This window comes from Solea senegalensis, linkage group LG1, assembly GCF_019176455.1.
Source record: "Solea senegalensis isolate Sse05_10M linkage group LG1, IFAPA_SoseM_1, whole genome shotgun sequence".
Taxonomy (NCBI): Eukaryota; Metazoa; Chordata; class Actinopteri; order Pleuronectiformes; family Soleidae; genus Solea; species Solea senegalensis.
In genome coordinates this window covers 2,370,905-2,393,448 of record NC_058021.1, presented here as the reverse complement: position 1 = coordinate 2,393,448, position 22,544 = coordinate 2,370,905, and the positions used below count along the sequence as shown (strand labels likewise).

The 22,544-nt window shown below is 42.0% G+C and overlaps 1 protein-coding gene and 2 long non-coding RNA genes across 4 annotated transcripts; 2 read left to right on the top strand and 1 right to left on the bottom strand.

The window, feature by feature from the left end:
- Positions 1–1,177: 1,177 nt before the first annotated feature.
- On the bottom strand, positions 1,178–22,523 carry LOC122778729 (nucleoprotein TPR-like). The gene is made up of 55 exons (XM_044040826.1): positions 22,285–22,523; positions 21,911–22,015; positions 21,653–21,717; positions 20,550–20,640; positions 20,341–20,444; positions 20,052–20,216; positions 19,304–19,396; positions 19,054–19,134; positions 18,836–18,923; positions 18,581–18,718; positions 18,309–18,403; positions 17,886–18,083; positions 17,690–17,797; positions 17,324–17,547; positions 16,618–16,781; positions 16,397–16,515; positions 16,121–16,269; positions 15,501–15,663; positions 14,965–15,099; positions 14,534–14,674; positions 14,213–14,417; positions 13,520–13,743; positions 13,123–13,263; positions 12,840–12,956; positions 12,499–12,702; positions 12,201–12,379; positions 11,933–12,080; positions 11,564–11,701; positions 10,883–11,014; positions 10,368–10,498; positions 10,026–10,236; positions 9,789–9,938; positions 9,209–9,322; positions 9,024–9,107; positions 8,730–8,921; positions 8,605–8,643; positions 8,331–8,498; positions 7,685–7,796; positions 7,350–7,543; positions 6,937–6,998; positions 6,611–6,810; positions 6,321–6,515; positions 5,729–5,844; positions 5,493–5,567; positions 4,890–5,141; positions 4,592–4,778; positions 4,302–4,495; positions 3,912–3,983; positions 3,707–3,798; positions 3,501–3,613; positions 3,276–3,374; positions 3,024–3,168; positions 2,744–2,841; positions 1,741–1,854; positions 1,178–1,501 (listed from the first exon to the last, which is right to left on the bottom strand). Exons 1-55 carry the CDS (start codon positions 22,433–22,435, stop codon positions 1,446–1,448), a joined length of 7,530 nt encoding a protein of 2,509 aa, XP_043896761.1. The 5' UTR covers positions 22,436–22,523; the 3' UTR covers positions 1,178–1,445.
- On the top strand, positions 10,450–13,199 carry LOC122778747. Its single transcript, XR_006361458.1, has 6 exons — positions 10,450–10,515; positions 10,902–11,038; positions 12,254–12,480; positions 12,622–12,729; positions 12,846–13,025; positions 13,135–13,199. It is a non-coding gene; the product is annotated as an uncharacterized LOC122778747 (long non-coding RNA).
- Positions 16,447–22,351, top strand: LOC122778752. Of its 2 annotated transcripts, none has more exons than XR_006361459.1 (4): positions 16,447–16,506; positions 19,356–19,529; positions 20,073–20,154; positions 21,945–22,351. It is a non-coding gene; the product is annotated as an uncharacterized LOC122778752 (long non-coding RNA). The 2 variants fall into 2 exon arrangements; XR_006361460.1 differs by lacking the exon at positions 21,945–22,351 and adding an exon at positions 20,809–20,941.
- Positions 22,524–22,544: the final 21 nt, after the last annotated feature.

Sequence of the window (22,544 nt, the reverse complement as noted above, 5' to 3'; positions counted from 1 at the left end):
GTTCTTGTTGGTGCTACTAAACTAGGACATTTTTTACAGTTTATATTTGCAGTTCTTGTTGATACTTCTAAACTAGGACCTTTTTTACAGTTTATATTTGCAGTTTTTGTTGATACTACTAAACTAGGACATTTTTTACAGTTTATATTTGCAGTTCTTGTTGATACTACTAAACTAGTACATTTTGAAGACATTATTTGACGTCATACTATATAAATGAAGTATTTGATACCAAGTCAGTTTTCGAAAACGTTGACGACACACACACGTGCATGGTTAGACGTGATCGTGTGGAGCAGTGACGTCACATTAGCGGCAGGTGTAATCTGAACACCCGAGTGATCAGGTGTGAACAGAGCGTGGTGGAAATGTGTGGATCACTTAAAGCAGCAATTAGCATATGTTTGTTCCCGCTGCTCCTCCTCGTTTTCCTTTTCCGGTTTCTGTCTCCGCGTTTAAACCATGGATGGTTAAACTGTTGAAAATGGAACATTCCAAATAGAGTGACAGAGAAGGAAGGAGTGGACTGAACCAACTACCAAGTCACGGAAAGTATACCATGACTATCAAACGTGTAGCTTTGTGCAGGAGCAGCTCCACCTGTAATTAATCGATGTTCATGTCCTAATTGAACAAAATGGCAGCTGAATTTGTTTGAATTGAATTGATTTTTCGGAGGGCTGTGGTGCCGGAAGTGACGTGCTGGGGGCCGTAGTGCGCAGGCCTAATGATGTAGCTGAAAATGAAGCCTACGGAATATAGCCTTTATAGTGACATTTTTTTAATTGTTATATGGCCTTACCAGGTCATAACCTCACTTCTTCTCCATGCCTTACCCTTAAATTTAGTTGTTTCTCGTACGTGATTTTTCTCTATTGTCCTCTATTGTAGTAGAAACTTCTGGACCTCTAGCTTGGGGAATAGTTGCCAGCCCCCAGTACGTCACTTCCGGCGCCACGGCCCTCCTCCCCTTCATCTTTTAAAAGCCGTTGACAAGAGCTAGTTTTAGTCCTCACCTTAAAAGTATCAGTGTAAAGTTCCACAGTTGTTTTCTGTCATGAGACACATGTGAATTTATGTTGCGTGACCCAAATCCTCCCCCTTTGTTTTGGACAGTGCCTCCCATCACAAAAACATTGATTGATCCGTCAAAAACAAACATCAGACGAGACGGTTGTTCACAGAGGGACAAACTTGCAGATAAACCCAGGTTTACTCAACTTTATTATTAAAATAAGTTTGTCAACAGCTCGACTCGAACAAACACAGAAACTCAGTAAAAAATAGGACAAACGTCTCGTCGCGTCGTCTACTCTTGCACTTGAACGATCATCATCAACTGATTTATTAATGTAGTCGGCGTCTCATTGAAATGAATGGTGTTCATGTTTTCATTTTGTGATTGGATGAGCTCTTTGAAAGGTTAGTGCTGACATCATCATTGATTAGGCAACGCCCCCTCTGCCCATGGCCCCTCCTCTTCCTCCCCGAGAGAAAGTTCCTGAGAAGAGACAGATGTTAAATTTGTGTAAATGAGTGTAATTTTCACATAATTTCAGTTTGAGATTATTTCTACAAATGTCTGCCATGCTGCCTTCCTCTTATCGTACTGTGTTTAAATTTAGTTCAAACACATTAACAGTACGTAAATTAAGTTTGGAGCTGTGAACTCTGCTGAGACGTTAAAAATCCAGTTAACTTTTGTTTGTTTTTTTTGTAGGACAGTGAGTGTGTTACTACCTCTGCGACTGGTCAACATCCTGACCTCCCGCCCTCCTCTACTTCCTCTGGTCGACAGGCTGCTGAGCAGATGCTGGCTGTTCACCGTGCGTCGTTGAGGAACACTGCTGGTGTCTGAGGACAAAGGACACACAGAGAGGAGACGTGAGGCTGGATGAGACACTGGACAAAACAAGAGGTGAGCGACAGGATTGTTGGAGCGGAAAAAAGGTTACGATGATGATTAGGGGGTGGAATCAGAGGGCACCTCACCATAACAATAATATCATGATACAGCAATTCTGCGATAATAAATATATTGCAAGACAATCATACAGCGATACATCACGATATCTGTCTCACTGCAGAAACCAAAAACGTCTGAAAAGTTTAAAGTGCAGGATTTCTCTATTCACAACATAGAGAACAAAGGTCATAAAGCATCTCTTAAAGTAGCTTTCTCTGCCATTATCCTGCTGTAAACTCCCTCTTCTTCTGCCAGGTCACTTCACTAAATCAATGTTGTGATCCACCAAAAAAAGGGGCTAAATGTTGTCACATTTACACAAAGACAATAGTGATCCATGGCATTTATGAGTTGTACCCGAGCTGCAAGTTCTCTGATTTTTCAGCTTCTTAATTGTAAATAGAATCTGGTTTGTCTGCTCAGTAGAACAAAGAAACCATTAAAACAGCTACACGTTGGTTTCGTCATTTGGAAAAACATCATTATTTCGAGGTTTGAGAAACAAAAATCCATATTTTTCAACATTTTCTATTATGGTCCAAATATGACGAGAATAATCGACAGATTCATCAGTGTGTGGGGTAAGATGAAAGTTTTTTCCCTGATCTCCTCAATGAATGGAATGAAGTTCACAAACACCTGAAAGTTGACACAGCATTAATAACCTCTTTTATACAAACATTAGCACAAATACACTTTTCCCCTTGAAACAGGCGACTGAAGGAGTTAGCGTAAAGGTTTTTCAGCTTGTTTTAGTCAGTAAACAGAATAAATTACCAGGGTCTTGGCTTGTAGATGGCAGTGATGCATCGTCACTCTGCTGCCCTGACGACTCCCCGTCTGCCTGGTTGTCCAAAGACGACTCGATACCAGGCCTGAAAGAAACACACACACACACACACACACACACACACACACAACATTAAAAATGCATCTTTCATAGTCAAAAGTTAGTTTAATGGCACAAAATACTTAAAAATACAGTAATTAAGGAAAAACCAATGGTTTCCTTAAAAACTAAGAATACATTATCCCCAAACTAATGTGAGTCGCTTACCCATCTCCTTCCTGCTCCACAAAGACTTCGTCTCCATCGTCTGAGGCAGCAGCAGGGATCCCTGTGGAGGCCGTTACCATGGGAACAGACTGGGAGGCCATGTTGTCGCCACTGTCTGAGGGCAGCGACTCGGTGAAGACAGTCACTGACAGAGTGAGAGACAGGGGACATGATGCAGCACTTACAGGTACAAGTGTGTGTGTATTTTTGTATTTGTGGCTTTGCGAGGACCAAAAGGTGTGTGTGTGTTACCTGGTGCAGCTACTTGTAAAGGTGTGGTGGGGACACTTCGTCCTCCTCCGTCTTCATCATGTGCAGCCAGGAACAGAGGAGACTCATACATCCCCAAACCTACAACAGCAGCAGCAGTTCATTAACAGACAGAATCCATTTACTCAACACACTTTGAGTGTTTCTTAGTGAGGTCAGAGGTTAAGGGTTTAGGGTTGAGGGTAGAAGTCGGGTGTGCAGTGGTACCTCCTTGAGAGGCCAGCTGTCCTAGGTCAGAGTGAGATGCTGAAGTCGGAGGCAGCAGGTCCTCTGGAGGTCCAAACCTAAACCTGGTGGACAGACCCGCCACCTGAGGGGAACTGACAACATGGAGGACAGTTAAAGTAAGGGTACAAATGTGTCCTCACTAAGTGTGCTGTACAACTGTGTGTGTGTGTGTGTGTGTGTCTTACTGTATAGCCTCAGCAAAGCCATCAGTGCGGTGTGGAACCACCAGAGTGGGAGTACTGGGAACCATCCTGTCATCATCATCAAAGAAATGTTGCTGCAACACAAACGTTACTCAGGTAACCACGACGACGCAAAAACAACACAAACTAACATCAACACCAGGAAGAAAATGTGAATTCAAGTTCATGTACGAGCTCCGTCTCTCACCGTGCTGCCGATTCCAGGAGTGAGTTGAAGTCCACGTCCGACCGACGGCCTGCGCAGCTGAGAGGACTGTCTCTGAACAACAATATCACAATATTACATTTACGAAATCTCTTCTTAAAATTAGAATCTGCAGCCTGTCATGAGATTAAATTATCAATTCATACTCAGGAATCATTTACTTCTGAATGCTGCCTCTCTTTACCTAAAACTATTGTGATGTTCTATGTAAAGCTTTTCTCTTAAAGGGTTAGTTCAGTAGTTGAATAACAGTTATGAGAAAGAGGAGAACGAAGTCTTAAGATATTAAAGACCTGAAGCAGGTGTAGATTGTATTACACGGTTCTGAACTAATCCTGTAAAAATCCTCTTAGTGGCTAAATGAGTCGGTACCTGTGTGTGTGGAGGTCCCAGTTCTGGAGCTGGCGGTTGGATGTAGAGCCTTGGAGGGAGGGAGTGTGTGGGTCTGCGGGGATGGGGCAGGTGGGGAGTGAGGGAGGAGGAGGGGGAGGGGACAGAGGAGGAGATAGGGGGGAGGTGTGCGGGTTCTCTGGTGGAGTCGGACTCTGACGGGACACTGCTGCTGCCTTCACGAGCAGGAAATGAGCAAACACATGAGTTGATTTGAAAATGAGGGACTACCAACTACATTAATTGATGCTCAGAAGTCACGTGACACTCACTGCTCTGTGGCGGCTCAGATGCATGCTGGGAGTCCGAAGACGCTCCGCACACGTCCTCCTCAGTGTTTGTGGCCTCTGATGGGTCCTCCTCTCCTTCATCTTCAGCCTCCCTGCTCTTCTCATTACTCTCGTCTCCTCCCGTCATTCCACTGTCACCAGCGTCGTCCTCGTCTTCGTCGTCCTCCTCCTCCTCTTCCTCCTTATACTGAGGCAGACAAAGTTAACTCTGTTATTAACACGTCAGATCAGAACTGAAAACATTCTGGACAGTTAATGAAGACAGCAGCACCTCCCCCACTTCCTCGTCGTCGTCGTCCTCCTCCTCCTCCTCCTCCTCGTCTTCCTCCTCCTCTTCTTCTTCTTCCTCGTCCTGCTTGTCCTCTCCCTCTCTGCTCTCGCGGCTCTCGCTGTCTGTGATCACAATGACGTCTCGGATCAAATCCGAGTCCTGAGAGGACATCTGGTAAGAGGGGACAGACTGGGACACGCCTTCTTCGTCAATGTCCTCGTCGTCTTCAGCCAAAACGGTGAAACCTTCCTCTGGGAGCTCCTGAGACACAAACATACTTCCATCAGTAAGTATTTTAACACACTACACACAACTGGAAACTCTCATCATCATGACAGAGCAACACAAAAATGAAAGGATGAACATATACACGGGAAAACACATATGTCACAGGTTTGGTTATCCCGAGAGAACGCATTTCTCTTTATCTTGTTAACGTGAGATAAATTAATCCTGATTACGAGATAATGGAATAAATGGAAAATAAAGACCTGGGTGTTTATTTTTATTTTACTATGGTCACTATTTGTTCTTTTACTGTGGAAAAGATGCTGCCAAATGACAACTGTGATCTGTCGTTTGTCCACCAGGTGTCTGTGATCAGCGACTGACCTGACTGTCATCTGGCGAGTCCTGTTGTTCCCCGTCATCCCTCAGCTCACCTTCCATCTCCTCATCACCTTCCATCTGTAAGAGGTTGTGATGTCACAGTCAGTGTGTTTACACCATGACACACAATGTATTCACATCAGTCCATGTGAGTAAAGTGAAGTGATGCTGCTGCTGGGAGTTGTTATTAAACTAAACTTGTACTTTTGTGTTTTTTTAAACATCGAACATGTGTTTACCTGCAGTGCTATTGATGGTTTCAGCCGCGTTTTCTTCGTAGACGGTGATGAGAGGGAACTCTCTGGCCTGCTCTCCTCTTCGTCTTCCTCCTCGTCTTCTCTGCCTCGCTTTGAACCTGTCGTTTGTGTGTTGGTGAGACACACAGACACAAACCGGGATATTGATTGGTTAAAAAGTCATCAGTCTTCCGTGTTACAACACCCCATCATGTGTCACAGATAGATGAATAGATCCAAAAACATACTTCCAGCATTGAAATAAGGTCATTTGATGTGTAAAAAACATTATACTATTTAAAAAAAAAACAATTTTACATTTGGAGATTTTCTGTTTATCCATTAACATCATGTGGCAACCGGTCGTGACGTCACTGATATTATGTATGTATGTATTTTGCTGCTACTTGCTTTGTGTAGCGCAGTCAGCCTTGTAATCAGTGCACACTTATATTTATAGTTAATATTTAATGAAATCCAGCCACAGCTGCTGCTGCTGTCTGACAAACAGCCCTTGTGACCTTGTGTTTGGAACTTGTGAACCTTGTTGTGGCGGGAACAACGCGCACCATAACTTTATGTAATAAAGGGTCACCTATTCCAATCAGAGAGGAGGACGTGGAGGGTCGCTCTGCCTCCATGCTGGATCCTGCGTCCTGACTGGCCGCCTGCTGCTGGGTGGGTTGGACAAACGCTGTGGCTTGAGTGCTGGTTGGCTGAGTTATGGAGGTGGATGCGCTCACCAGACTGGAGGTGGTGGAATGCACCGACGCTCCTGTACTCATTAGCACTACAACATGGGAAAAGCACACGTGATTTCATTCTATATAGTATAATGTGGTGGAAAGCACTTTTTTAAAGTGCTCAATCAAAACTCACTCTCACCCTCTTGGCTGTCAGTCTGTGTGGTTGGCATCACAGTGGCAGTAGGTGTTGGGATGGAGACAGTTGCTGGGGTGAGCATAGGCCGGATGCTGGCACGGGGCGTGGACTTGCTTCCAGGGGAGGGGCTGGGCTTGTTGCTAGGAGATGGCGTACTTGGAGTTGGGCGGATGTTTGCAGTAGGTGGCTCAGACAGACTGGAGCTGAAAGAGAAATAGTTTTCAGTACAGTCGACCGTTTCCTTCTGTTACATTCACTGAATGAAACTTGAGAATTTACAGACATTCACAACAGTTTCAGGTGTTTGGTGTGTGTGTGTGTGTGATTACCCTTGAGCTGGACTCTTCAGTGATATCTGTCGCTGGTCTGAAGATCTGGGCTGATCAACCACCTACGTCCAAAAACAGACTTTTAACGTTACAATTAAATCACAGAGAAACACAATATGACAAAAAAAAAAAGATCAAAAGTCTCCTTATTACCAGATATTTTTAGTCTATAAAGCTACTAAAACTACAAAAGATTCTACATACAAAAGACCAATTAGTGACTGGAGTTACAAATTACCAATAGCTATAAAATCAGACCCATGCTCTGTCTTGAAAATATATGTTTCATTGCATTGTCCCCATCAGAATAAATCAATCAATAAAGAAGGTGATGTCTCTCTTAGTGTTTAGCTATTCAGATAATAATTGCATAATAAAACAGGTGCTTATGGGTAAATAACGTCATGTGATACCTTAGGTCCACTCTGGTCCTGTGGTTCCTCTCTGGACTCGGAGTGTGTTTGCGTCTCTTTCAGCTCCCTCAGTTCTCTGTCCAGACGAAGAAGTCTACCTTCGTACTGAGACTTGAGGGCGTTCATTCTCACCTCCAGTTCCTCTTTACTCTGTTTCAGCTCCTCTGTCTCTTTAGAAAGCTGATCTTTGGCAGCTACAGATGAAAGTGCAGGTAACAAACGCAAATCACTGTTAAACTAAATTTATTTAAACACAGAATTTATTTAGTTTACTTGTATTTTGCAAGTAGGGTTTCAATATAGTGTGTGTGTGCGTGAGAGTGAGAGAAACTGACCCACGAGTTGGTTGATTTTGGTCTTGGCTCCCATGAAGAGCTTTTTGGTCTTTTCCTCTTTGTCAGCCATCTGTTGTTTCAGCTGCTCTTCTTTGTTCTTGCTCTCGTTGAGCTGAAGCAAAATATAACAGTACTGTAATCGCTGCTATTAAAATGCTTTAAAAAATGTATATTACATGTACAACAAGACATTATAGGATTTTTTTTTTAAATGTACTTTCTATCTATCGATTAATTCCATATTTTCCACCCTAGGCTTTGGACATGCACTTATTTCTGTCTGCCTGTGTTACAGAGTGTTCCTCAGGGGTCAATACTAGGGACATTTGTCTTCATTTAATACTTTAATATCTCTTTAAAGTTGCATTCGATTTAGTCTTGGAAAATCAAAACCTTTTATGCCCTTCATTTGTAGTTTTTTTTTGCAGTTTACTGCTACTCCTTTTACCAGATCTCCCTTGGAAAAATACATTTGTTTCCTTACAATGAATAAACTATACAGTTCAGTTAGTCTATTCTTTGCATTCAACATCATAAAACACAAGCACTTCTCTTTTAGAAAGTATTTCATCAAAGTACAAATAAATTAAACCCACCACACATTGTGATTTAGCAGATTAAGTATGTATAAAAGAGTTTAAACTACCTCTTGTTTGAGTTTAGTCACCTCCTCTTGGTTAGAGTCAGTAGCAGTGTTGGCGTCACCAGCCTGGGAACTCTTGGCCTGCACAGCTTGACTAGCTTCATTAGCCTTGTTAGCTTCAGTTAGCTGCTCCTGCAAACGCTGGATGTTTGCTTCCCGCTCACCAACCGTCTGACACAGAAATGATGAGGAGAAAATTGATGATAGAGATGGTACATGTTGTATTTAATTCAATCACAAATTCAACAGATGGATAAGAGTTAAAGATTTTTCCAACCTTCTGCAGGTTGTCCAGCTGTCCCTGGAGTTCAGTCACCTGTGTGGATGTAAGCACAGGGACGAACATTCAGTTTAAAAACTGCACACAAAGAAACTATATTACAGAAAAAGACTGGAGCTCACCTTCCCCTCCACTTGGCTCAGAGCAGTCTTAAGATTATTAACTTCCTGGTTGTGGCTGTGTTGACTCGTTTGCTGTGTCTGCTGCAGCTCTTTCTGACTGGTGATGTTCTGTTGGAGCGCGTCTTTCGCCTGCTGGAGCTCTCTCTGCATCTGGTTCTGACGGGCCTGAGCTGCTTTCAGCTGGTTGTGTACCTGTAATTTGGAAAATGATGGCTGGGTATTAATGCTTCTGGAATTCTAGGAAAAATATCAATGAGTTTTTACCAGATGTGATCCCTGTTGACTCGTTCCTACCTGCTGGTTGTGGATCTTGCCTTGCTGAAGCTCTTTCTGACTCTGGGTCAGCTGAGTCTGAGTCTGAGACAACTGGGCCTGGATCTATGAAAAGGAAAATGTGATTTTTTTACGTGGCTCTTCAGAGAAAAAGCCCACCTTGAGGTCATTTTTTTATCCAAAGAAAACTTAATCAGACACAGTACCTGTGTCAGTTGGCTCTGGTTCTGTGTCATCTGGTTAGTGACCTCTTGCAATTTCTCCTTGGTCTTCTGTGTCTCCTTCTGGGCCTCTTCCAACTCATGCTGGGCTTTCTGAGTCTGGACAAAGAAAGGATTTATCGAATACAAAAAAAAACAAAACAAACCTATGTTTGAGTGCAAAATATTTGATGATGGTAAAATAACCAGTTTTAGTTCAGTGAAAAAAAAATGATTTGTGTGCACAGAGGTAAGTCACTCATTGACACTCATACGCAGGCACAAATCTTTTACTTTTTATCATTTTGTTTTTGTTTATTTCCCTCTAAACTTAAGTTAAAATTATGCTTATAAGTCACAATTCACACTGTTACACTGAGAAACACTCAAATTTCAGACAAGCTTTTTCCAAATCTTCAAACCAGTGACTAAAGACTATTGTCATGGGCTGGTCGCTGAACATTATACCTAGATTTTAAAATGACTGCATATAGTCCATTTTGACAAGGCAACACATTCCAAAGGACTGTGGTGCACCATCTTTCTACATTAGGCTGATGAAAGTTGAAAGAATCATTCTGCTCACAGCTTCCTGTTTTTTCTGAATGTCTTCTCTCAGGGTTTTCAGCTCCTCTCTGGACTTGTTAAGCTCCTCCTGGGCTTTACTCAGCTCCTGCTGCAACTCTGTGTTTGGAGCTGCCTCACCTCCTGTTTTAGTTGCCGTTTCTGTGACCAACTGCGACACACAAAACACAGATTTTAAACTTTCCAGTGTTTCTCATTTGATTGCCTGCTACAGCTTTAATCCAAACTGCAGTCCCACCTTGTCATGCTGGGCTTTCAGCTCCTCATACTGGGTCTTGTAGCGTCGTCCGATCTTCTTGACCTGTGTGATGGTCTTGTTCTTCTCCAAAATGTCATTGGTCTTTGTTTCCAGGTCTTTTTTCAGAGTCTCTTTCTCCGACATCAGATGTGCCACAGAGTCTCTGAAGCCTTGCACTTGAGACTGTGCTGCATTTGTGCTGGCAGTGGATCTGATTCACACATAATATTCTCAGTTAGGTCAAATTATAAGATACATTTTTAAAGTCTTCAAATGCTCCTACTTACTCCTACTTTCTCAAGCAGATAATTGTCTGTGTGTGTGTGTGTGTTTTGTCTTCACCTGGCCAGTTCAGTCTTGAGTTTGGCAATCTCTTCAGTGAGCTGTGCGATGCGTCTCTGCTGAGCTTCCCGCTCTGTGTTCAGTTTCTGCCTCTCCTCCACGTTTCCATCTTTCTGTTGGTTCATCATTTGCTGCAGAGGAACGCACAGTGAGTGAAACCAAACATTCGCTGACCCACTTCAGGCCTCATTTACGTTACAATCTTGTTATTTTTTTTGTTCTGTAAAAGGTTTTCCATGAACACAGCCTCGTTTCAATAAAAACCATGGGACCCGTTTTTTTCTTCAAAAATAGAGTTTTGCACCACAGATGCCAAATCTGTGTGAATAAAAAGCCGGTACAATACCAAACTTTTGTAGATTCTACTAAATTCATTCTCCTGTTTACAGGGTCTTAGTTTCAGCCCCAGGGCCCAACAGTTATTTATTTGTAGCCACCAACACAATATTATATTATATAATCTTCATGTTACAGCACTGTGAGTGGTGCATTGATTCTCTCAGGGAAAGAGTTACCTGTGCTTTGTTCTTCCAGTGTTTGATGTCATCCTCCAGAAGCCTCTTGTCAGCCTGAAGGCCGCCATTTTTCTCTGACAGCGCAGACAGCGAGTGATGCAGTGGGTTGATGTCCGACTGGAGCTTTTTCACCTGACAAGACAGAAATGACAATAAGTAAGTAAAATAAATCTCATTATTAAATGCCATAGTAGGGCTCAAAGGCACTCTGCACTCATTTCTGAAATAATATCGACACTGCCTTGTCTAGAGTTTTTTTCTTTTTTGAGTTGGAAAACAAAACTGCATCAAAGAAAAATAGCTGGCATTCTATGATATACTGTAAATTATATTTAAGGCAAAAAACAAATCAATATTACACATGAACAGACTGTCCTGTTCAGATTAACAAAACAATAAATACATACCATTGTGGGAAAAATAAAGCCTTGATATACACTCGGTTTGTTATTTAAGATACTTTACCTAATTTAAAGATGTGAAGCACAGTGCATGTGTGGACTCTACTTTACTTTATCCTTGCTGGCTGCACATATCAGACTGTTGTCTTGAAGTAGTGGTGCTACTTTTTTACTTTGTTATTCATTATTTTAGCTCAACACTTTCAAAAGTGTATTTAAAGCTAAAAAATACAAAGAGTACAAGGGGAAAAAAACACAATATACAACATTCGGATCTTACTCTAGCCTCCGCTTGAAGCAGCTCCTGCTGCAGCTTGTCTCTGTCCAGTTTCAGTATCTTGTTGGTTTCCTGTAGAGCAGTGATACTGTGCATCTTCTTCAGCTGTTCCTCCTGCTGCGACATAGTCTTAGCTGTAACCTGACAGGAGAGGAAGGACAGATTAAAAAACAACAGTACTTAAAACAAAATCATTTCCACAAGAATATATTTAAAGGCCTTGTTTTTTTTCCTTTTTTTATTATAATATTGGGAGCAGTTCAGCTTTTTTTAAGATATGGAATGTAAAACATGAACGTTATCCGCACTAAATCCGGCTACTTCAAGGTTCATCAGTTGATAAGATATTTTAATACTTTGTCCAGTTCCTACCTGCATTTTCTCCCTCTCAGCATTCAGAGCTTCCTGTAGCTCCTTTAGTTCTCTGTCCTGGTGTTCCACTCGCTGTTTGTAGCGAACAGCTTCTCCCACCGACACCTCACATTGAGCCAGAGCGATCTCTTTCTCCTGCCGCACAAACCTACACAACACGCACACATCTTAAACTCAATCCACTGATCAGTCCAGATATGAAGAGATTACTGATGTTCGAGAAGAGTTATCAATGCATGCACATTCACCCACGGTATTGCAGTAGTACCTGAGTATTTCTAATAATTGCTCAGTGGTCTTTCCTTCCTCACTGAACGACAGGTCCATCTGCTGTTGCTGCTGCTGCTGCTGACGGCTACTGGTGGCCATTTCATCCATCTGCTGGTGCAAGAGAGCGTTCTGCTTGCCCAGCTCCTCAGCGCGACGACTCTGATTGGACAGGTCCTCCTAAAGAAGAGTCCAAGACTGATTAGAAACACAGCATTGGAGTTCTTCACAAAATGGCTACACAATGTGGTGTAACGGGACCAAAGGGATGTTGCACTCTTGTGAGTTAGTTGTTGTACCTTTAGCTGTTTCTCTAATGTGTTCCATGCTGCAGTTTTCTCCTGCAGGAGTAGGGACGTCTTGTTTAGCTTCTCCTCTATCTCATCCTTCTGAGCTACATCTCGTTGGATTTTTTTCTTCAGCTCCTGCAGAGCCTCCACATCAGCAGCATGAAGCATGAGCTCCCGCTCATACTTGGCCTGCGCCTCTCCAGCCAGCTTGGTCTGAAAGGAGGACAGCGATCAGCTGAGGTGATTGAAGGACAGACTGATTCCATAGAATGAGGCACATTCTGAATGTTAACTTGAAGCCAAGACAAATGTGTTCCATGCTAACTGTGTGAGTGTGTGCGTTCATGAACCTGCAGCAGACTCTCCTGAGTGGCCTTCTGCTCCTTTGTGAGAGAAGCAGCCGCTCTCTCCAGTGCATCCTGCTGTTCAGTCTGACTGGACTTCAGCTGACGCTGCACCTCATACACCTGGAAAAGACAGAGGGGAGAAGAAGGACACATATTCAAAGATGTACACTATAGGGCTGAACAATTATGGTAACATTTTCTGATATACTGCAGTTGCAATTGCCATAAAGCCTTTTACAATTAAATACTATTATATAGAAAATACAGTGTGAGTACACATGCTTACTTGTTTCTCCAGGGCCTCCCTCGCCTTCCTCCTCTCCTCCTGCTCCTGCTGCCCCATTTTCTCCACCTCCACAATCCTCTTCTCCAGCTGTTCCTGCACCTCCTGTGACTCCTTCAGTCTGATCTCCAGGGAGGCACGGAACTGAACAAGTGAAAAAAGACAGTTTGTCTGTGTGTGAATTAAATATTCTGGGGTTATACTGTAGGTTATGGCCCAAGGAAGAAATTATATTCAAGTGGTGATCCAGAGTTGAGTGTATTAACACTGGGGGGAATGTGGCTTCGTTTTTTTCTCAAGTTAAGACATGTTATAGGCCAAGTTTTACAACAAAAAAAAAATGTGAGTGTTATAAACATTTTAAGGATCAGCAAAGGGAAGAAGGGAGACTATAACCTACCTCCTTTTCTTCCTTCAGACTATCTTCCAGGGTCAGAACCAAAGTTTTATACTGCTCAACATTGGTATTAGCAATCTTCAGCTGCTCTGCTAGTTCATCGTTCCGTTCCTCAGCAGTTCGCAGAAGACCTTTCACCTCCGTTAGTTCCTTCTCTGACTGGCTCTGCTGCAGAGTGGGCGTTTGGCTTGGCTGCTGGGCTGGAGCTGTTGGTGTTTGAGGGCGCACTATAGGTGGACAGACAGAAAAAGTAAGTACTTTTTTTTGTCTTTATTAGAGGTTTTAACTTGAGCTGGGTATTGAACTTGATATCAAACTTCCTCTGTATCAGGGATGGAAAATATCTTGACATTTGATGTCAAATTTCAGTACCTTAGGAAATAATCTCATACTGAGAAGATTGAAAGTGCATGGAATACAACTACTACTGCAATGTGTACGGTAAAATATATATATATTTTTTTAATATAGATTTCATAGATTTTTATCTAAATAGAACATGTACTGTAATTTTTATTTAAGACTGATTTAATAAAATTGGTTTGTTCAGGAATCAGTATTGAAGTCATAGATATTGACATCGATACATTATCAACATTTTTTTAAATCAGTACCCAGCCTTAGTTTACACTTACAGTCTGGTCTTACTGACTATGTCAGACTTTTGTCATATTGGTACGAGTCAGTGTAAGTTACCTCTCAGTGGAGCTCTAAGTGGTGTAGCTCGGGTAGCTGGGGTGGTGGAGTTGTTGGAGTTGTTGGCAGCATCAGATGATGAACCAGGGGTCAGCTGGGCTTTCAACGCTGCCACCTGCTGTTCAGAACTACGTAACACATCCCTGGTCTTCTGTAGCACGACGTTCTGAGTCTCCAGCTGCTTCTTGGCTTCCAACAACTGAGCCTGCACAGGAGGTGGACAGAGGTCACAGTGAAACAAGAGGTGTGGCAACAAAGATCACTTTACAACACCAGTTAAGGTGAGTATATAAATACATTTAACATATATGCTCTACATACATCCATAGTACGTCCAAGGGTATGTCTCTGAGCTACTTCCTTGTCCATCTTAGTCTTCATGGAAGCCAGCTCTGCCTCCAGACGCTCGATCTTGTTCTCAAGCCGCTGGCGTGTATCCGTCTCCGTACGCTCCATTGTCAACTGGGCAAATATTATAGAGGAGGTAAATTATGAGATAATTTAAAATGTTTACTTTTAACCAAACTGAAACACTGTGACCCATAGCATTATGGATGCATTGTGGACTTCTTGCACAAGCCAGATATCTAGTAAGATGAAAACTGCTGTCTGTGTCTAACAACATTACTACAATGAACAGGATTCAGGATTCTTATCATCTTGCTTAATAATAGAACATATATATCTTATCCAATAAAATAAGGAGGTGACAGTTTCTTTAATGAACACTACTTGTATAAGTGAATACGTACCTGTATAGTCTTGAGGTTGGTGAGCAGTAGTTTCTGGTTACGTTGCTCAGCCAGCATGGCTTCCTTTTCTCGGTTCAGTCTACTCTCCCCTTGCCTTAAAATGTCTCTCTCTTTTGTCACATTTTTTACACGCACCTGAAGAAAAAAAAACAAAAAAAAACACAGACATGAATTATGAATGATCATACATCTCATCTTACTTTTATAATTAATTAATCCGATGATTCTTTTCTCAAATAATCGAGTACTTGTTTGGTCCAAAAAAAATGTTTCAAACAGCAACATTTCGTTTTAATGACTTATTTGTTTTATGGGGCAAAGAAAGCCTAAAATTAATTTAGTAATAACTTGATAATCGATTAATTATTGCACCACTAAACAAAAAAACTATCACAATCTGGTTCACATTAGCCACAACATTAAAAAGTCTTTCAAAATGTAATTAGTTACAACAATAAAAACATACACTTACATGTTCTCTGCATATGTTTTTTGTGAGGTATAATCACATGTGAAATGTGCTACAATCTTCTCACCTCTTCCAGTGCCAGTTTTTCATTCGCCTGTCGCAGATCCTGACACATTGTGTGAATCGAGTGCTCATGTCGTTGGACGACAGCAGCCATTTTTTGGTTCCGGTCCTGAAGAGCGGCGATCTCTCTGCGGTAGGCGGACACAGTCTCCTGGAGTATTTCATACCTAACACAAAGACAAGGATACAAAGTATAAAATCCTCAACAACTGTATTCTGTGGCAGATGCGGCATCAGCGGTACTGGACCTATTCCTGAACAAAAATATCAACCAAATGAGATTTGTTGCTTTTAAGCCAGGGTTTGTGCACCTTTTACAAAATCAGTTTCACTTAAATAATTCAATCAATTCTCAAACCTTTTCACTTTTTAATCACAACAAAAGAGATGGTATTATGCTACAAAAACAAAATCATGTTACACATGCAAGCACGATCTTATTTTATTCCTCCATCTGATCAGCAAATTATTTAGTCAATAAGTTATTAGTTGTGAAAGACATTCAGTCACTATTTCAAGCATTCTCAGGCCCTTTATCCAAAATGTAAGCACTTTTCAAACCTTAAAAAAAAGAAAACATGATTTAAACAAGCATTTTCAAGGATTTCAAGCACAAATACAAACCTCTTGTTGCTGAACTCCAGCTGAGAGGTCAGCTTGGCGTGGCTGGCATTGAATTCTGTTATCTGTCTCTGCAGCCTGTCGTTTGTTTCAGTCAACATCCTGTCGTTCTCTGCCTTCTCCTTTTTATACAGACTGAAGGCATCACTGAGCTGGAAGAGCAAGATTAAACATTCAATCAGAACAGCCAAAGAATTTTAACATATCTTATTTCCTTTTTGTCTTGCAGTGATGAAGAGAAATGCAGATTGGAGTCTGCGTGTGTCTTCATGAACATACCTGCTTTAACGCTGCTTTAGTCTGTGCAGTCTGTGCTGACTCAGCGGCAGCAGCTCTTTGTGGCGTAGAGCGAGTACCTGGGGCGGACGGACGAACAGCTGCAGGTTGAGGTGAAGAATCTAGACATATAGACACAAGTGGAAGCGTCATATCATTTTGTTAAGACCATAACCCCAACTGTTCACTAACGAGGTGCATGTAAGGGAACATTTCTGAATCACCTTGAGAAGGAAGGCTGAAGCCAGTGCTCTGTGTCAACAGAGCCTTATACATGTCTCTCTGCCTGGCACTCGAGTCAGCCAGCTGTTTCTGCTGGTTCCTCTGTTCTCTCAGCTGCTCCACCTCCTTCTGAAGTTTGTCCACACTGGCCTCCAACTCAGACACACTGCAGGGATCCACAGAGACAGAGCTAAAGTTTAAAACATGCCTCGTAACAGCTTTACAGCTCATCATCACCATAGTGTAGATCATCGATGTGAAATGTTGTCATATTTAAATAATCATCTTTGATCTAACATGTTTTTATTCTCCTAAAGCTCCAGTGATTAACTCCTGAAGCCCCCTGAGGAATTGTGAGTTATTACCAAAAAAGCTGGCAGTGCCTTTACATGAAATATCCCTCAGTCATCTGGTATCACCCCCACCCCTCCACAAGTTTAATCCCATCAAATTGTTATATATCCACTTTTTTGCAGGAGCTTCTCTCAATATTCAGCAATACTAATTAATACCGGCTGAGGCCATTACTAAAACAATGACTCTGTGCTTCTGCCCGTCTTTAATGATGGTTAAAATCGATATTTGACTAATCATGCGTACGTTATCATACGTATTAACGTTTATGGTTGATTTAGACAAGCCAAAGCAGAAAATCTGACCAAACCACCAGTGCAGTATAGTAAGAGCAGGACTGATCACACTTCTTACCGTGCTGATGTTGCCTGTTTCTGCTGAGTGGCCTTCTCCTGCTCCAGCTCCCTCAGTCTCCCCAGTAGGCTTTGGTTCTGCCTCTGTAGCTCCTCCACACTGCGGAAAGACAACTGTTGTGGGCTGATGACCTCAGAGGTGCTGGAAATGTCCGCAGAGCTGTTGCTGTCCTTGGACACCTGGTTACCTCTGGCTTCCTCCAGCTCCACCAGAAGTGTACACAGCTGATCAAAGACGAATGAATGAAAACATTGAAGGGACTGCACTATTGTGCTAGGTACCAGTCACATCTTTTGACACTTGAAACACTACTAATTGTGTTACTAAACTAAACTGAACTGTACAGCTCGGTGTAGTGGAGTGTACCTGTGCAGACGTGTCATCGAGCTGTCGCTCTGTCTTCAGTTTCTCTCTCTCCATAGCATCACAGAGCTGCTTGGCCTCTTCTTTCTCTTTCAGCAAACTGTGGATCTCCTGATTACAAAGTGATATCCAACATTTTAGCGCTACGTGGAGTACATGTATTACAACAATGTCCAGACAAGCGTGTATCATCACTGACCACTCGAGCCTGTTCCAGTTTGGTGCACAGGGAGGCCATGGATCTCTGGATGCTCTCGTACTCCTCTCGTTGGCGCTTAAGGACAGGCGCTTTGGACTCGACCTCCTGCACGATCTCATCCAACACCCTGCTCACTCTCCTGGTCTCCTGTTTCTCCAGCTGAAGCTGTGTCTGACACTCTGCATAGGCATTATACAGCTAGACAAAAAGATAGAGGGCTGGGGATTAACACTTTGAATTATAATACTGATATTAACCAAGTCTGAAGGTTCTCAGTCGCCCGGGTCTTTAAATATTTAGGGATTTACATGTAAGCAAGTGGACTTGTTTTAGGTAACTAAAGTTAACTAGTCTAATTGCCTTAATTGAAACTCCAGAAGATATTAACCCCAATCACTGATGTGATATAAAAAGAGCACTCACATCAAAGAACTTCATGCCCGGCTTCACTATCGCAGCAATGGAGGCTGCTGATGGACACATTTTGTCCAACTGCTCCTCGGTCACAGAAGGTGCACCTGAAGCATAAGACATACACATACATGCTTACACTTACAGTACATCCATACATTTATGTATAGAAGAACGATCCAATACAAATACATATGAAACCAGCATTCCCACTATTAAAGTCTTAAGGTTAAGTGCTAGTTAATGCATAGTGTACGAGTGTGTGTGTGTGTGTATATTCTTACAGCAGCGTTTGCCAGCAGCCTTCATTGTGGCGTTTTCCAGCTCTTTCTCCATTTTCTTGATTTTCTCTTTGAGCTCAGCCTCCAGCCGAATCTTAATTCCGTCGCCCTCCAACACCTTCTTCTCCAGAGCTTTATTTGCTGAAAAGACAACATCAGTCATACAAGTCATTGTTAATACTACATGGATGGAAAGTGGAAGTCAATGTTTCAAACTGTGCCCCCGGGACAAAATGGTTGTCCTTCAAAGAGTCTTACCTTCCCCAGCTTCCTTAACCACTTTGCCGAGCTCTTCCACTGCTCTGCTCAGTTCTTGGTTCTTTTTCTCCATATCTGTTGCTGACCCCTACAGGGAAGAGCAGCAACAGTGTGATGGAAAGACATTTTTTGTATCATGCTTAAATGTCCACCAGACATCAGAAATGTGTTTATTTCAGAGAACATATTTATTCCTGGGATCCTGCCATGACTCCCACCTTATAGAGTGAAGACAACTTGATATGAGCGTTGAGCTCATTGCGGTATTTCTCCTCCATCGCACTCTGCTCGTCTTTAGCCTGAAGAGAAATTAACATAAACATTGCTGGATGGATAGTTAACACTATATTGGACTCACACACTACCCTGGACGGTTAAAATGGAGAATACGAATTGAAAGAAAAGAAAATGCCTTTGTTCCAATTATGAAATTATTGATTGAGGAAAACAGTGGTACATTGACGTCACCTGTTTGAGTTTGTTGTTGAGGTCTTGAGCTCTTTTACTGTGGCTTTCACAGGTTTCCTTCAGAGACGTGAGCTGACTTTCTAGCTCCGTCACCTGATCAAAAGAAAAGTTATCAGGGAAAACACATCAGCAACACAGTGGAGAAGTTAAGGACTGATCACGCCTGGAAGAACTCCGTCACCCTCGGACATCTTCCTCAGTACGTCAGTACATTTACAGAAAAAAGGTATTGTGTTTGTATGATTAAAACCAGACTTAAAGTACTTAAAATATATGTTCAATGGTTAGTCTGACTGGAATTGTACTAAATTAACTTTCTTAAAGTCGTACTAACAGATAATGCGGTTGGGAGTCAAATTACTATTGCATGTATACACTCAACAGAAGAGGAGGACAAAAGTATGTAAAAACGTGGCAAAATTTATTTATATTTATATTTTGAAGTTAGCATTATGGTAGGAGGACACAGAACTGTGCTCAATATGACACCAACTAACCACCGCTTAACTTGTTTGGTCAGGAAAACACTTTAGTAACAACCTGAAGGCTAGCACACTTTATTCAATAAATTGAGTCCTCGCAGGTCCTCGTATACTGAGACAAGGACAGCAGTATAAATGGCGTCCTTAGCAGTGTATGTAATACAGAATCCGGTAGAAGCGCAGCTGATATATTTTATATACACCGTTTATTAGCTGATCTATTGAGTAAATTCCTTTTTCTTGTGAATATGTGCATACTTAGTTACCTGCTCCTTGCTGTTCTTCAGGTTCCCCTGCAGCTCTAGAATCTCTTTGCCTTTGTCCCTGTTGGTGCTCAGCAACTCATCTGTTTTGGTCTTCAGTTCAGCGGTGAGCCACTCAATTTTCTTCTCGAGTAACTCTTTCTCCTGCTCCATGCGCTTCTCCCGGTGCTATAAGACATGATGGTGTGATGGATACACTTACTTTTTCCACAACCAAAGTTTTTCTGGGGTCATTAAAAACAACTGCATTTTTTTAACAAAGTATTGTTTTTTTATGAAATATGGCGTTTACCTGCACAGAGGCCTCGGATGATTGTACGTCATCCAGTTTCAACTGCAGCTCCACCTTTAACTTGTTAGTCTCTGTCAGCTTTTCACTTAGACGGTTCACATCCTCTGAAACATACACATACAAATTGAATTGCTATAAATGGAAAAACTTATTACATTTCCATTTTTTTGTGAGTGTACTTTTTCTTTTTCCGCTATCATCCATCTTACCAGTTAGGTTTTCCACCTCCTGCGTTCTCTTTTCCAGCAACCTTGCCAGCTCTCTCCTCTCTGCCTCAATCTCATGCTTGGTCTTTGTTTGCTGTGGAGAGGCACATAAGCACATACACGTCTTAAAAAACCTGCCTTAAACCCACCACTGTGCTGCATATATGGCAGCAACTAAGTATTTTCATAATCAATTAATTGTATAGTTTCCATGAGTGATTCTACCCAGCATGCAAATCAAGCTGTGTGATTCCCTGTTAAGGATTGGTCCTTCTGGAGCAGAGGCTGTCTACTCCCTACTTCCTGTTCACTGGCGTCTGTGATTGGTGTGGCTGTGATTCGACCAAGTCTACCAATCTAGACTCTTCAATCAACCCCAGCTGCAGTATATATAGCTTGTGTGCCCTCAATTCCTGGCGGCTGTGAATCAGTGATCAGTTTGCCTCACTGTCGGTTGCATACCATTGTGTGTCTAGGTGTAGTTAGAGGCCTGTCTGGTGCCTGTCTGAGTGGTTCCAGTCAGTGTTTGAAAATCTTTGTAAAACTGTTTTGTTTGATATAGAATACCTGAAAGAGTTGTCACTGCCTTTCATTTGTTTTGAGACTGACCAGTCGCAGAATAGCTGTGTTTTTGTAAGCTTATGGGTGCTGATCTTCTTTTGTTCTTTACTGTTCTTTTGTTTTAGCCAAGAGCTAAATAGCAGTCATTTATTCGACTTCACTTTGTATTAGTTATTTGTCAGCACCTGTACAGCCTCCTTTTGTTATATTTCCTTGTGTGCACACTCCTTGTTTAATATAACTCCTGACTTTACCCTAAGCCAGTCCAGTTGTCATATTCCACCTTATTATTATTATTGTTATTGACTAGGTCTTAATTTTACATAATTTAGCAAAAAATTTTGAATCTACTTTACAGCCCTTCAGTTTATTAATGCTCACTAGAAGTTTCATGTGCTCAAATTTCTTCACCAACCAGGGACTGTCTATATCAACAAAGAAATCACACTTTGAAATGATGTGATCACATGCATCACCACGACCACACAAGAACACACACGGAACATCTCCAGCATTCTCCTTGTTAGTTTTGTGAGTTTGTTTACCTGTTGTGGTGTTTTATCTTGAGGTGTCTCACCCTCTATTCCTTTCAGAGTGTTCAGTTCGTCATCTGTTAAGTGAAAAAATGAGATAAACTTCACAATAACTAAAACAAAACTAGAAAAATGATTGGAGATCAATTGTGTTTGCATGACGAGAAGAGGTCCACATTCCGTCTTTGTACGTCACAGTTACAGGTTATGTCATTCAATTTTAATTTGATCTGTTCATACACTGCTGATTCTATGTGTGAGGAAACTTACTGAGTTTCTTATTTTCCTCCTTTACTAACTGCAGGTCTTTGGTGGCAGACAGGATCTGTTCCTGGCTCTCCAGCAGCCTCTTCTCGATGTCAAAGTACTGCTGCTCTGTAGGTGTATACAACATTCAACAGGAAAAGGTGAAGACACAGGACAGACATGTACTGACAACAGAACTTATTTGTCTCTTTTTTGGACTCTTTCTTCAAACAAGCCCAGAATGAATATGTCATCAAAGCTACAGAAAACAAAATAAGCTAAATTTAAAGCTGTCGGGGAAAAAACACACATCAATGAAACACACGTAAATGTACACTGATTTATAATAGAGATAGCCTCCAGCTCGTAGTTTATGTTAACTAGCAGCTACTACTCACCACTGTCTGCTTTGAACCGCTCGTGTTGCGTCTTTAGCGCCTCGTTAGCATTCTGCAGCTCCGTCACAAACTTCTCCAGCTTGTTCTGGACTCCTTTGGGGAGTTTGTTCAACTCCGTCCGCTCCAGAGCCTGCAGCAGGACGGCCGCCATCTCCGCTGAACCCCCTGCTGACAAGTTACCCTGAATGGACACGGATCTGTTAAAATAAAGGAGCACAATCTAATCCGAAAACGTCCAGCGCGAGCGGCTTGAGCGTTTA

Coding starts and splice junctions, on each gene's coding strand:
- LOC122778729 (XM_044040826.1), bottom strand. CDS start 22,435: ATGGCGGCCGTCCTGCTGCAGGCTCTGGAGCGGACGGAGTTGAACAAA. Junction 16,270..16,396: donor CTAAAGCAGCGTTAAAGCAG/GTATGTTCATGA, acceptor TTGCTCTTCCAG/CTCAGTGATGCCTTCAGTCT. Junction 4,779..4,889: donor AGGACGACGACGACGAGGAA/GTGGGGGAGGTG, acceptor GAGGAAGAGGAG/GAGGAGGACGACGAAGACGA.